At 59.5% G+C, this 15,083-nt stretch overlaps 1 protein-coding gene across 3 annotated transcripts in view; it reads left to right on the plus strand.

Moving 5' to 3' along the window:
- The first annotated feature begins 408 nt into the window (after positions 1 to 408).
- The window catches only part of NEGR1 (neuronal growth regulator 1), a 199,534-nt gene continuing 184,859 nt past the window's right edge, over positions 409 to 15,083 (plus strand). For all 3 annotated transcript variants that reach the window (XR_009208130.1, XM_040073481.2, XM_040073482.2), the window contains exon 1: positions 409 to 588. Coding sequence is in view for 2 of the 3 variants with exons in the window: in XM_040073481.2 (XP_039929415.1) it covers positions 419 to 588 (170 nt within the window). In the remaining variant the exon portion in view is untranslated. The remainder of the gene's footprint in view (positions 589 to 15,083) is intronic.

Raw genomic sequence — 15,083 nt, forward strand, 5'->3', positions numbered from 1 at the left:
GCAGATCTCGGGGTTCGGGGTTCGAGGTGCAGATCTCGGGGTTCGGGGTTCGAGGTGCAGATCTCGGGGTTCGGGGGGCTCGGGGCGGCCCCGGGCCGGGCTGCCGGGGGAGGGCGGAGCGGGAGGGCCGGCACTAGAGGGCCGAGCATCCTCCGCCGCCGGGCCGGTTGCCAAGGCGACGGCTGCGTGGCAACGGGCTGGCAGCGGGGACCGCCCGCCGCGGAGCCGCGCACAGCGGAGCGCAGAGGAGCGGAGAGCAGCGGGGCGGGCGGACGGGCGCGCTGCCCTCCGCGCTGGATGCTGCGGGGCCGCCCGGGAGCAGCCGCGCTCCGCCGCTCCCCGCCCGCCCAGCCGGGGCCGCCGCTCCCGGGAGCCGCAGCGCTCGCTCGATCTCCGCCGGGGCCGGCGCGGAGCGGAGATGGTGCCGCTGGTGCGGGGCGCCGGGGGCTCCCACCAGTGGCTGGCGATCGTCTTCCTCGGCCTTTGCTGGTTCCTTCCTCCCGGGAGATCGGCCGCGCCGGGAGGAGAATTCCCGGGCTCCGCCGTGGCCAGTCTGGTGGTCAGGAAAGGGGACACGGCCGTGCTGAGGTAGGAGGCGGCCGCGGGAGGGGAGGGAGGGAGGGATGCGGGGACGGATGCGCTGCTGCCGCATCCCCGAGCTGCCCGAGGCTCCCCGGAGCCCCGGCGGGGACGCTGCGGCCGCGCTGGCCCGGGGCTGCCCCGCCGATGTCCCCAGAGCCGCCCGGCGCCCGCAGCCCCGCGGCTCCGGGCCGCTGGCCGGCTCCCGGCGCGGTTCTGTTCCGCGGTTTGCCCCCTTTTTAACTCTATTTGGGAAGCCCTGGCTGTTGCTGGAAGTTTAGAAATGCGTGTTGGGGTGAAATGATGCAATTTTGGCTTCCGGGGCTCCTGCAGAGCGAGCAGCGCGGGGCTGTGGCAGGGAGAGGACGATGAAACCCTGCCGGGATCGTTACCGTCGGCATTATTTATTTTGATACGCGGTTCTGTATTTCCCAACGATTGGAACGCTGGCTCCGTGCCACGGGGAGATTTTGTGCTTCCCGTGGCTCCGTTCCTGCCTCTCCTAATGGACCCCGCGCTCCCGGATCTCCTGACCGGAGCAGAATTTGTTTACCGGCGGTCTGACACCACAACCTCCCCGAACCTTTCGTTCTGCTCTGTGTTTTGCAACCCTCTGCCTCGATTTAATTATTCCCCAGCCCCCACTCTAACTTTTTATCCGTGTGTCGTACTTTTGCCTTGATCCTAGCGTAGTTCAAACCCCCATTTTCCCCTGCTCTGGAATACGGCTTTTGCGGCTGGTTGAAGCTGGTGAGACATCCCTGATTTAATCAGCAGCGCTTCTCAGCCACCAAGTCTCTGTATTATTTTTTGTTGGGCTGTCTTTAGGTTACGATGCGTTTTATCCACGAGCATTTTTAATGACCCGGCAGTCCGCTGTAAAATGCTGCATGAGGCGTTCTCGGTGGGGATTTGGAAGCGTTTTTAGGCTGCTCCAGTTGTAGTAGCTCCTGAAAATACAGTAGATGTCTATGTAGGGCAGCTGACAAGTGGTTCTTATGTGCACCTCAATCATCCTCTGTATTTTGAGACGTGCTCAGGTCCTCGTGCTTTCTGTGGCACAAACGGAGAGCCGAAGGAAATCGGAATCAGAAGCGGTTTATTTGTACCATCGGTGGGTTCACAGGCACCCTCAGCCGCTGTCAAACACCGTTAGCACCTAAACGTGTCCGGAACGGCCTCGCTCCGGGATGCTGTGGGCGCTCCCGGTGGGGCTCAGCCAGGCCTCGGCTGCGTGGAGCCCGGAGCTGGGGCGCCCGGGTGTGTTACACAAACGGAACGGGAGCCCCGGGCTGGAAACCCGGCCCGGCTCTGCCTGGCTCGGCCAGCGTGTGCGCGGCGAGGAGAGGCTGCTCCGGGGGGCGTGGGCAGCGCTGCTGAGCCCCGCCGTGACCGCGGGATGCTGCGTGCTGCGCCCGCCTCTGACCCCTCCTGCCCCACACCAACTCCGCTCATTCCCCGTGCCCTGGGCAGGATCGCCTCAAACCGGGCCTTCCTCTGTTTTGTTATTTTAAATTGTTATTTCTGGTGGCTGAAAGGGGGAACGCAGGATCGCAGTGGGAGAGAGTGAGCGGCAGCCGCGGGCTCCTCATCCCCGGCCTCCCTCTGCTCTCACCTCTGCTCCTCTGAGGCTGTCCCTGGCTGCGTGCTCGTGGTGTAAATGCATCTAACAAACACCCGGGTAACTGCTGGAGGTACCGGAGGCATCGGAAATCGGCTCCTTGTTTAAATACAAACCCCAGGGAGCTGGACAAAGCCATTTGGGTGCTGAAAAAGGAGTTTGTTCTCTGAATCCAGCCCTGGCAGTGGCCTGGCCTGGTGGGATGGGTCTACAGCTCCTGGCCTGTCCTGGTGGGATGGCTCTGCAGCTCCTGGTGCCTCCTGTCCTGTCAGGGTAGCTCTGCAGCTCCTGGTCTCTCCTGTCGGGATGCTCTGTAGCTCCTGGTCTCTCCTGTCAGGGTAGCTCTGCAGCTCCTGGTCTCTCCTGTCAGGGTGGCTCTGTAGCTCCTGGCCGGTCCTGGCAGGGTGCCCGTGGGCTCCCCGTGGCCAGCACGTGTTGTTTCCCCTCCCTGCCCTGTGCTCATCCTCCTGGGCCAGCCGGGGCTGCGATCCCCCAGGCCGTGTGTGCCAGGGCAGCGCCGTGGGGAGCAGCCGGGTTCAGTCAGTCCCTGCCGCGGCTTTCAGCCAGCGTTCCCGAGGAGCTGAGGGGGCTCCGGGCCGGGGGCTGGGCTGGGGCCATCCCCGGGGTGCCCTGGCTGGGCTCTGGCTGCAGCTGGGCACCTCTGCCCGTGCCCCGGGCAGTGACAGCGGCGGGGACCCACGGGCTGCCTGTGCCTGCTGGAACCGGGCGCGAACCTTCGCTGCCGAGCCTCGTTCTGTGCTGGTGTGCGGGGGCAGGAGGCGCAGGGCCCCTCCCGGTGCGTGCAGGGGCAGGGCGAGCTCTCACACCGCGCTTTCATCGCCTCGCCTGAGGATGAGGAGTGAAGGCTCCTGGGCTGCTGAGTTTCCCAGGAGAAGCCTCTGTGTGCTTACAGAGCACGCAGCCCAGCTCCCTCATTGTACGTGGTTAATTCACGTATCAGTGTAATCAACCCATTCTGGTCAAGCACTCAGTGAGGATCGTTCCCTCCCTGCCCCGGCGCTCCCGGAGCAGCCCCCTGTGCTCCTCCTCCTCACAGGGCCACCCTCACCCCATGGGCCCTGAGGGTGGGGGTCACCCCACCCTGAGCCAGGCCCACGATGGGGCTGGATGGTGCTTTGCTGGGGCCCAGGTGGCACAGGGTGCTGGGATTGTCCCCAGGTGGCACAGGGGTTGTCCCCTGGTGTCACAGGGATTGTCCCCAGGTGCCACAGGGATTGTCCTGTGGTGCCCAGGTGGCACGGGGTGCTGGCACTGACCCCAGGTGGCACGGGGATTGTCCCCAGGTGGCACAGGAGCTGTCTCCTGGTGCTCAGGTTGGCGCAGGGGTGGTGGCACTGTCCCCAGGTGGCACGGGGATTGTCCCCAGGTGGCACAGGAGCTCTCTCCTGGTGCTCAGGTTGGCACAGGGGTGCTGGCACTGTCCCCCGGTGGCACAGGAGCTGTCTCCTGGTGCTCAGGTTGGCACAGGGGTGCTGGCACTGTCCCCCGGTGGCACAGGAGCTGTCTCCTGGTGCTCAGGTTGGCACAGGGGTGCTGGCACTGTCCCCAGGTGGCACAGGAGCTCTCTCCTGGTGCTCAGGTTGGCACAGGGGTGCTGGCACTGTCCCCCGGTGGCACAGGAGCTCTCTCCTGGTGCTCAGGTTGGCACAGGGGTGCTGGCACTGTCCCCCGGTGCCCAGGCCAGCACCCCCCGGCAGCAGCAGTCCCCGTGCCCCGTGTCCCTTCCCTGGGGGCCGATGCAGCAGAAGTTTGTCCGAGGGGGTGGCTGGGCGCCTGTTTTGGTGCAGACGCTCCCCAGCACGGGGGTTTTGGAGGAGGTCCCTCCTCAGCCGAGCAGCTCTGTGTGTGATGAGTCGCTCCTGCAGCCTCAGGAACTGGAGCCTGCTCCCTTTGCTGGGTTTCAGCGGGTGGTGGAGCCCTGCAGACCCAACGCTGTGCCTTTGTTTGTTGAAGTTATAAAGAAACTCTGTCGGTAACGCAGTTGTTTGGCGTGGCAGAATAATTTTGGGAAGCCGCTGATTTCCAGCAGTAGAATTCCATCCTGCATCCTTCCTCTGTTCTTCCCAGGCAGCCGGTTAGGATTTCATGAGAACGCACGAGGGAGGAGAGAGCGAGTTCCCGAAGCACGGTTTTATTAGAGGAGTGGATTGCTGCGCTGTAGAGGGGCAGGGATTCAGGAACCGGGCAGGGATTCAGGAACCGGGCAGGGAGTCAGGAACCGGGCAGGGAGTCAGGAACCGGGCAGCGTCTCCAGAGCTGGACTCCTCAGCACGGTCCTGTCGGGAGAGGGGTCACCCTGCGCCGCCCAGCCCTCTCCTGGCGGCGCAAGCGGCACTCGCGAGAGAGGAGCGCTTTGGGGAGGTGACAAACACAGAGCCCGCGGGGCAGCCGCTGTCCCCTCCCGCTGTCCCCTCCCGTGTCCCCTCCCGTGTCCCCTCCCTGTCCCCTCCCTGTCCCCTCCCGGTGTCCCAGAGCAGCCCTGGATACCCAGGGGGGACAGAGGCCACCTCCCCATGGCAGGGGCTGGGGCTGCCCCCCCTTCCCGGGATGTGGGGAGGACAGGGGCGAGCGCAGCCCGGGATGGCAGCGAGAGGAGTTTCTGCCGCTGAGGGAAAAGCAGGATTGTCCTTTTCCCACTCTGGAGCTGCCCCGGGCGCGGCCGAGGTGTGCCTGGGGCTCTCACACCGCCCGGGCAGTGTAGGAAAAGGCCGTGGTTTGGTTGTGGGTCAGGAGGTTTGGGGCTCTCCTGCTTTGCCTTCCTCGCGCTCCAGGGGCTCCAAACGAAACTGCAGCGTTACGGCCATTGCCGTGGATTTGCTCTGGGAGCTCCCTGCCAGCTATAGCTCCAAATTCCTGAGCTGTGGAATCCCGTGGATTCCCAGGCAGGGTCCTGAGAACACCCAGCTTCTCAGGAGGGAATGGCTGAGCAGCCTGTGGGGCTGGAGCGCCTCTGTCCAGCAAACGTGGCATCCAAAGACCATCAGCTCCCCTGCAGGACGTGGGCGCCTAATCAATATTTGAATTACTGAGTGGACAGTGACTTTTGGAGATCGGGGTTAGGCAGTTTTTCCTTCTTTTCCAAGAAGAGCCATCCCTTGTAGCCGGGAGCCTTTTCCTGAAGGGTGGCGGTGTCCTGGGAGCGCCGTGACACGTGTGTCACACACCCATCCGCTGACACTGAGAACTGAGCGCTTGGGAAGGGCTCTGCAGCAGGAGGAGAGCGGGCGGGCAATGAGTTCATGCAGCAGCTGGGATTTTGGGATACTCTGTGCATCCCGGCGTTCCAGCCCCCCAGAGCCTGCCTGCTGCTGGGTTTGGCCGTGCAGGGCGCAATAAATGTAAAAGTTCCCTTCTTTCCTTTGTGATTTCCAAAGGGTCACTCCTTGACTTCCACGCTCTCGATGTTCTGGTGCAATTTGGGGTCATAAATCCTTCGGCTCCTGGAGTTTCGTTCCCGAAGTGTGACCGTGGGACGTGCGGGCTCCCGTGCGCGCCCCCAGTAAATGGAGTTGTTGTTTGCATAAGAATTTCCCTTCCCAGTCCCTGCCAATTATTAAACAAGCACTTTATGGCACTTGCTTCTCGTCTGTGAGGCAATAATAAATAAATTCCGTGCAAATTAAAATAATTTATCATTTTAAATGATGGTGAATGTTTCAGCTGTTCTGCAGAGGAGCTAACAAAACAAGGAGTCAGTAAGGGGTGAAAACTGGGATTTGTTCCAAGGGGCCGTTCTGCTGAGGAGAAAACAGAGCCTTAATGACTTTGTTCTTGTCCTGGTGTGTGAGAGCCGAGCGCAGCTGATGTCCCAGCCCAAGGAGCCCAAGGCGGGGGGCACCGCTCCCGTGGGGCTGGAATGGGGCTGGAACGGGGCTGGAATGGGGCTGGAACGGGGCTGGAACAGGGCTGGAATGGGGCTGGAATGGGGCTGGAATGAGGCTGGAATGGGGCTGGAATGGGGCTGGAACAGGGCTGGAATGGGGCTGGAATGGGGCTGGAATGAGGCTGGAATGGGGCTGGAACGGGGCTTGAACAAGGCTGCTGCTGCTCCTGCTCGGCTGGAGAGCTCCTGGTGCTCAGAGTTATCCCTGTGTGCCCTGCTGGGGAGGGGAACCCTCACCTGTGGCAGCTGTGGGAGCAGGGAGTGCAGCTGGAAACAGCCCCGGGAAAGGGGCAGGGCTGGGGCTGTGTCCTGATCCCAATGGGAATGGGGCTGTGTCCTGATCCCAAAGGGAATAGGGCACTCCAGGGGCTGTGTCCTGATCCCAAAGGGAATAGGGCACTCCAGGGGCTGTGTCCTGATCCCAAAGGGAATAGGGCACTCCAGGGGCTGTGTCCTGATCCCAAAGGGAATAGGGCACTCCAGGGGCTGTGTCCTGATCCCAAAGGGAATAGGGCACTCCAGGGGCTGTGTCCTGATCCCAAAGGGAATAGGGCACTCCAGGGGCTGTGTCCTGATCCCAAAGGGAATAGGGCACTCCAGGGGCTGTGTTCCTGATCCCAAAGGGAATAGGGCACTCCAGGGGCTGTGTCCTGATCCCAAAGGGAATAGGGCACTCCAAGGGCTGTGTCCTGATCCCAGTGACAGTGAGCTGGTTCCTGATGCTCATGGGGGATGCGCGGCTGATGCGGGTGAGGCTCGTTCTCCTCCTGATCCTCGTCGCCGCCGCTGCCCTGGGAGGTTCAGGCTGGCGCGGGAGCTGCCCCAGCCCCAGCCCGGGTAACGTGCGGTGCCGCTGGTTTGAGATGCAGCTGTGAGGGCAGGGCGGCTCTGGGAGCGCCAGGCGTGGCAGCTGGCCTCTGGTGACACACGGGGCTGGTGGCAGAGCTGTGCCCTGTCTCTGGTGCCATCACACTGAGTCCTGTGCCCAAACCCCGGCTGGTGACACACGGGGCTGGTGGCAGAGCTGTGCCCTGTCTCTGGTGCTGTCACACTGAGTCCCCGTGCCCAAACCCCGGCGGGCAGAGCCTGCTGGGGGTGGAGAGGAGGCAGGGGCAGGGCTGTGCTCCAGGCAGGGACACGGAGCTGGAACAGCCTGCTGGGGCCCCAGCTCTCGTGTCTGCACAGGACTGGGATGGCCAACGGCTCCCGAGCTCCTGCTGCTGCTTTCCTGGCCCTGAGTCTGCACTGAGATCCCTGGTGTCCATGGAACATCTCCTGGGTCTCTTCACTGTGATCTCTGGTGTCCATGGAACATCTCCTGAATCTCCACTGAGATCCCTGGTGTCCATGGAACATCTCCTGGGTCTCCATTGAGATCCTTGCTGTCCATTGAGATCCCTGGTGTCCATGGAGATCTTCTGGGTCTCCACTGAGATCCCTGGTGTCCCACTGTGATCCCTGGTGTCCCACTGAGATCCCTGGTGTCCATGGAGATCCCCTGGGTCTCCACTGAGATCCCTGGTGTCCCACTGAGATCCCTGGTGTCCGTGGAGATCCCCTGGGTCTCCACTGAGATCCCTGGTGTCCCACTGAGATCCCTGGTGTCCATGGAGTGTCTCCTGGGTCTCCACTGAGATCCCTGGGTCCGTGTCCCTGCCCCAGCCCGGCTGGGTGTCCTCCCCGTGCCCCTGAGCTGGGCTCACAGGGGCTCAGGGGGGCTCAGACGGGTGTGGGTGAAGCAGAGGGTGACGTCCTCACGGTGGGCTGTGCTGGGCTCAGCAGGGTGCCTGGATGCTCAGAGCTCTTTCCAGCCCCGATGTCTCTGAGAGGAGAGGGACGGACGGCCGGGCGGGGATGGGCAGTGCCGGTGAGAGCAGCAGCTCCCAGGTGCGGAGCCTTGGCCACATCCACGGGAGGAGGGGCCGCAGGAAATCTGTTATGAAAGTGGCCTAATTACAACGAGCAGCTTTCCCCCTGGCTGGAACAAGCAGACTAGAAAATTGTACTAGACTTTTCATTCAGAGACAATTAAAGAGCAGGGGAAGAGAGAACAAAATATAGCTTTTGTCACAGCTCCTTTTATTTCCTTTTTTTTTTTTTTTTTTTTTTTTTTTGGTATAGAGTCCTGCACATGGTCAGAAATTAGTTTCGAATTAATTTGATTATGGTGTTTAGTTTGTGATGTTTTTTCAACCTGCACAACCTGCCTCGTGTCAGGTTTCTGGTGGTGTGAAGGTGCAAGAACAGAACACAAAGCACAGGCAGCAAATTAAATGTGGATAAGGAGGTGTCGGGGGGGCCAGGCCGGGGAACACGCAGGGCTGAGCCTCCCCGGGGAGATGTGGGGATGTGGAAATGTGGGGATGTGGGAATGTGGAGATATGGAAATGCAAGGATGTGGAAATGCAGGGAATGCGGAAATCTGGGGATGTGGGAATGTGGGGATGTGGAAATGCAGGGATGTGGAAATGGGGGGATGTGGGAATGCAGGGATGTGGGAATGTGGAGATGTGGAAATGCAGGGACGTGGAAATGCAGGGATGTGGAAATGCAGGGAATGTGGAAATCTGGGGATGTGGGAATGTGGGGATGTGGAAATGCAGGGATGTGGAAATGCAGGGATGTGGAAATGCAGGGAATGTGGGAATGTGGGGATGTGGAAATGTGGGGATGTGGGAATGTGGGGATGTGGAAATGGGGGGATGTGGAAATGCAGGGAATGTGGAAATGCGGGGATGTGGGAATGCGGGGATGTGGGAATGTGGGGATCTGGAAATGCAGGGATGTGGAAATCTGGGGATGTGGGAATGTGGAGATGTGGAAATGCAGGGATGTGGAAACGCGGGGATGTGGAAATGCAGGGATGTGGAAATGTGGGGATGTGGGAATGTGGGGATGTGGGAATGTGGGGATGTGGGAATGTGGGGATGTGGGAATGTGGGGATGTGGGAATGCGGGGATGTGGGAATGTGGGGATGTGGGAATGCGGGGATGTGGGAATGTGGGGATGTGGAAATCTGGGGATGTGGAAATGCAGGGATGTGGAAGTGCAGGGATGTAGAAATGTGGGGAAAGTGGAGATGTGGGAATGTGGAGATGTGGAAATGCAGGGATGTGGAAATGCGGGGATGTGGGAATGTGGCAAGGCAGAAATCTGGGAATGTGGAAATGTCTCTTCCAGCCCAGCTGTGTCAGGAGCGGGGGTGAGCGGGGGGACTTCGGCTGCCTGTCCCGGGAAGAGGGGATGTGGGGGTCAGTGCCGGGCGTGCAGGCCCAGGGTGGGCAGAGAGGACCCCCGGACACCCCGAGTCCTGCAGGAACAGGCTTGGGGCTGAAGGAGGGCAGATTGAGGCTGGATATCAGGAAGAGATGAAGAGCTGGTCTCTGTTCCCCTGGATTTCGCACCGACTCGGGTTTGGTGACCTCCTCCCGCTCTGGTTGGTTTGGTGACCTCCTCCCGCTCTGGTTGGTTTGGTGACCTCCTCCAGCTCTGGTTGGTTTGGTGACCTCCTCCCGCTCTGGTTTGTTTGGTGACCTCCTCCAGCTCTGGTTGGTTTGGTGACCTCCTCCTGCTCTGGTTTGTTTGGTGACCTCCTCCAGCTCTGGTTTGCTTGGTGACCTCCTCCAGCTCTGGTTGGTTTGGTGTTTCTTTGGTTTCTGCACCTGCCGTTCCAAGCATCACCCCCAGAATGTTTACCCTGAGCTGTTCTCGGTGGGGTGCTGGATTCAGACCATGAATTATTGGAGCTGTACTGGCCACATCCGCTGCCCAAACACCTCTTGGGCTCCGTGGACAGCTTCTGAGTGTCCCCTTCCCACAGTCAGCTCTGGATTCTTGGCTCCCGGCCTGGATCTGCCCTGTCACCACCACCTCAAGCCACAGGGATAAAGAAATGCACTGAGTCACCCTGAACCTTCTATTCTGCTGCTTTATTTGCATTAATACCTCAAAACAACGTTCCTCCCGAGCCCTCGCTCGGCTAATCTTGTCAAAGGAAAATGGATTCGGATGTGTATAAAACACGAAAAGTCACAGCATCAAAAAAGTGGATGAAATCAACAGAAATCAAGCTTTTCAAGGCAGTCAGCCCAGAACCATCACATGGGGATTAAAAATAAATTTGGTTACAGGAAATCACCTCCTCTGCCGTTGGCTGATGTGATCGGGACACGCCAAGCAACCACACGGAGACGAGAGATTTGCAGGGCAGAGTTGTTCCTCCGAGAGAGCCCAAGGCTGAGCCAAGCCCAGAGCCCCTCTGCCTGGTTATTTCTTACTTTTTATACATTTGTGGGTCTGGCTGTGGGTTGGTGTCACCGAGACACACACAGCAGCCACACACAGTCAGGAGGTTTCGCAGAGCAGAGGTTTCTCCGTCCAGCCCAAAAGCTGAATCCAGGCAGAGAGAGCCTCTTTGTTTTATTTCTTACTTTTTATACATTTGTGGGTCTGGCTGTGGATTGGCTTCTGGAGTTTTCACCTCCCAGCCCAATGGCCAGACCAGCTGTCAGTTACAATTGTTTTCAGGATAGAAATGTGCGAACAAAGGACAGGGAATGAAAAACAAATGATTTGTTTATGTTACACGTGTGGGAAAAGGCAAAAACTGCTCCTAATATTGTACAGAAGCTAAAAAGACTGACTCCATCTTATGAACCATCAAAAGGCTTTAAAAACTCATAAAAACCAGGGTGACAGGCTGATGCTGAGGAGAGCAGGAGGCAGCGCGCCCCACGGGCAGGGGAGCAGCAGCAGCTCGGGGATGGAGCACCGGGCACACGGGCAGGGGCAGGGGCAGGGGCAGGGGCAGGCTGTGCTCCCAGCTGGAACTGCTCTGAGCGCAGGGAGAGATCCCTGGGAGCACAGCAGGAGGGAGGGACAGGGATGGGATAGGGGCAGGGATGGGATAGGGGCAGGGATGGGATAGGGGCAGGGATGGGATAGGGATAGGGATAGGGATAGGGATAGGGATAGGGATAGGGATAGGGATAGGGATGGAATAGGGACAGGGACAGGGATGGGACAAGGACAGGGGTGGGGACAGGGACAGGGATGGGACAGGGATGGGACAGGGATGGGGACAGGGACAGGGATGGGACAGGAGGTGCAGGTGGCCGAGCCCCCTGGCTCACCAGGATCTGTGTTTAGAGCCCAGACCTCCTGAGCTGGCCACGGGCTCTGTCACCACCTGAGCTGTGCTGGAACCCATCAAAGCCTGCACGGGAACTTGGAATATTCCCATGGGACTTGGAATATTCCCATGGAAGCACTGTGTGTATGAAGCTCACAGGGAGCTGCCCCCTGCTCCCCAGCCACAGGGCATTTTCCAGGCAGCACCTGGTGAAAGCATCACAGACATGTCACTGGTGATGGCATCACAGACATGTCACTGGTGATGGCATCACAGACGTGTCACTGGTGATGGGATCACGGACATGTCACTGGTGATGGCATCACAGACGTGTCACTGGTGATGGCATCACAGACGTGTCACTGGTGATGACATCACAGACGTGTCACTGGTGATGACATCACAGACGTGTCACTGGTGATGGCATCACAGACGTGTCACTGGTGATGGCATCACAGATGTGTCACTGGTGACAGCATCACAGACGTGTCACTGGTGATGACATCACAGACATGTCACTGGTGATGGCATCACAGACGTGTCACTGGTGATGACATCACAGACGTGTCACTGGTGATGGGATCACGGACATGTCACTGGTGATGGCATCAGGGACATGTCACTGGTGATGGGACCACAGACGTGTCACTGGTGATGGCATCACAGACGTGTCACTGGTGATGGCATCACAGACATGTCACTGGTGATGACATCACAGACGTGTCACTGGTGATGGCATCATAGACATGTCACTGGTGATGACATCACAGACGTGTCACTGGTGATGGGATCACAGACGTGTCACTGGGGCAAAACCGGCAAGTAATCACTCCCAGATTTGGGGAGAAAACACGTTATTCATAAATCAAAAGCAGGATTTTAAGGCACTTCTGCTGGGAAAGGGTTTGGGTGTGGAAGAGCAGCCCTTCCCTGGGCGGGGCCGGGCTGGAATTCCCAGGGCAGCTGTGGCTGTCCCTGTCCCCTGGCAGTGCCCGGGGCTTGGAGGTGGCCCTGCCAGGCAGGGGTTTGGGAGGAGATCAGCTTTAGAGTCCCTGCTTTAATACCAAACCTGTCTGCGAGCCTGTGAATTTCTCCCCGTGAGAATTCAGTGTTTATATAACGGTTTGTTTTGTTTGTTTGGGTTGGTTGCGGGGTTTTGTTTTGGTTTGGTGTTTTTCATAGCTTTGTTTGCTTTTTTACTTTTTCCTTTCCTTTTGTTTCGGGTTGCGTGTTTTGTTCCGGCAGCTGCGCGCAGCATCCCAAATTCCCCGATTTTCTGGGAATATTGGCTCGGGCTGCCCCAGCCCCTGAGGTGGCGCTTCCCTCTCAGCAGAGCTCTGTGGCATCGACATTCTGACCCTGCTCCGGGGGAGCTTTTTAACATTCCTGTGCCTCAACAAAACGGAGACTGTTCCTGTAGCGCTTCCAAAAACATTTCCACCAGCTAAGAAGATCTTTAAATAGTCCTCGCTGAGTGAGGCTGCTAATTTGCGTGACAGCTTGATTAAACGTAACCTGCTTCCACACTTAATTTCTTTTGAAACTGCCCAGCATTTTCATTCCATGCCATTAATTTTGCATTACTAGCCTGGCTCGATTATTTAAGAAGGAAGGTAATTTTATCATCTTCGTTGGTGTTAGCTCTAATCCGTACCGAGAAGCGGCCTGAAAGCGGTTATAAATAACAAAAGCCTTCGCTCCACACGCAGATGTGCTGGACCTGGCGTTGTGGTGCAGAAGGAAATGAGGGCTGAGGTGGCTCAGCGATCATCTTTGACTCGAGCGGAGCGTGGCTCCGCGGCGCCGTGCCTATTCCGAGCGCGGGGACCCGAGGAGGCAATATTCGAGGGGGCCTCTTCCACGGGCGCCCCATTTTCCGCAGGAAGTGATATTTTTGGGAAGTCGGAGCCTGGGGTGCTCTGGCAGAGCCGAGGCACGTCCCTGTGCGGGCCTGAGCCCTTTGCTCGCCGTGACACTGGGGCTGGGGGGGCTCACACTGGGGCTGGGGGCTCACACTGGGGCTGGGGGGCTCACACTGGGGCTGGGGGGCTCACACTGGGGCTGGGGGCTCACACTGGGGCTGGGGGGCTCACACTGGGGCTGGGGGCTCACACTGGGGCTCGGGGGGCTCACACTGGGGCTGGGGGCTCACACTGGGGCTGGGGGCTCACACTGGAGCTGGGGGGCTCACACTGGAGTTGGGGGGCTCACACTGGGGCTCGGGGGGCTCACACTGGGGCTGGGGGCTCACACTGGGGCTGGGGGCTCACACTGGAGCTGGGGGGCTCACACTGGGGTTGGGGGGCTCACACTGGAACTGGGGGGCTCACACTGGGGCGAAGGGGCTCACACTGGGGCTGGGGGCTCACACTGGGGCTGGGGGGCTCACACTGGGGCTGGGGGCTCACACTGGGGCTGGGGGGGCTCACACTGGGGCTGGGGGGCTCACTCTGGGGCTAAGGGGCTCACACTGGGGCTGGAGGGCTCACACTGGGGCTGGGGGGCTCACTCTGGAGTTGGGGGGCTCACACTGGGGCTGGGGGGCTCACACTGGGGCTAAGGGGCTCACACTGGGGCTGGGGGCTCACACTGGGGCTGGGGGGCTCACACTGGGGTTGGAGGGCTCACACTGGGGCTGGGGGCTCACACTGGAGCTGGGGGGCTCACACTGGGGCTGGGGGCTCACACTGGAGTTGGGGGGCTCACACTGGGGCTGGGGGGCTCACACTGGGGCTGGGGGGGCTCACACTGGGGCTGGGGACCTCACACTGGGGCTGGGGGGGCTCACACTGGGGTTGGGGGCTCACACTGGAGCTGGGGAGCTCACACTGGAGCTGGGGGGCTCACACTGGGGCTGGGGGGCTCACACTGGGGCTGGGGGGGCTCACACTGGGGCTAAGGGGCTCACACTGGGGCTGGGGGGCTCACACTGGGGCTGGGGGGCTCACACTGGAGCTGGGGGGCTCACAGTGGGGCTGGGGGGCTCACACTGGGGCCAAGTGCTGCAGAAAAGGCTCCAGGCACGAGCCTCTGATCTCTGCGCTGATTCAATCAGCTTCTCCTTCCACGGCTAGACCCGTGCAGGAACAGGACATTTCAGATTTCTTGCAAAACCGGAGCCTAAACTAAAAATTATTTAGGTTATCGACCATCTGTTCTCCAAGGATGGTTTCAGGAATATGGCTGTGAATGCAATTTTTAGGTAAAGCTCATCTTTTTTTTCCCATTTTTTGGTTCCCTTTTGAGTGTTCCTGTTATCCCACGCTTCTGCCCTGCAGGCAGGCTCCAGATCCTTCTGGATGCCCCTGGTTACTCCCTCATTTCCTCTCTCCCCGCTCTTGGATACCCCACTTGCAGTCTCCACGAGGATGGCACGGAGAGGTTTTCCTATTTCAGATTTGCAAACTGAAACGTTCCCTTCATCTGCCGAACTGCCCTGGTCTGAGCTCCTACCAAGGAGCTCGAACGCTCCACTAAAAGGAAATAAAAACCCCCTCCTGTCTCTGTTCTGCCTGTCCCCAGTAAAGGATTCTTCCTTGGGCAGCTCCAGGGGTGGGCACTCCAAACCCCCTTTCCATGGGGGAATTCCACCTGAAAGGAGATAACCAGGAGATAACTGCTCCAAGGGACACCCCAATAAGCTGGGACCATTCTAAAATCAGACTTTTTGTTGGGCCCTGTCCCCCCCAGGGCCAGGATCCAGAGGTGTGCACAGCTGGGCACGGGGCAGAATCCAGCAGCTTTGCTCCTCTGGAAGCACGCAGGGACCTGTTTTCCCAAAGCTGCTGGCGGAGCAGAAAGGGGCAGAGGAGGGAGAAAAATACTGTATGGGAAACAAAAACTGTTT

The sequence above is a fragment of the Hirundo rustica genome, chromosome 9, assembly GCF_015227805.2.
Source record: "Hirundo rustica isolate bHirRus1 chromosome 9, bHirRus1.pri.v3, whole genome shotgun sequence".
Taxonomy (NCBI): domain Eukaryota; kingdom Metazoa; phylum Chordata; class Aves; order Passeriformes; family Hirundinidae; genus Hirundo; species Hirundo rustica.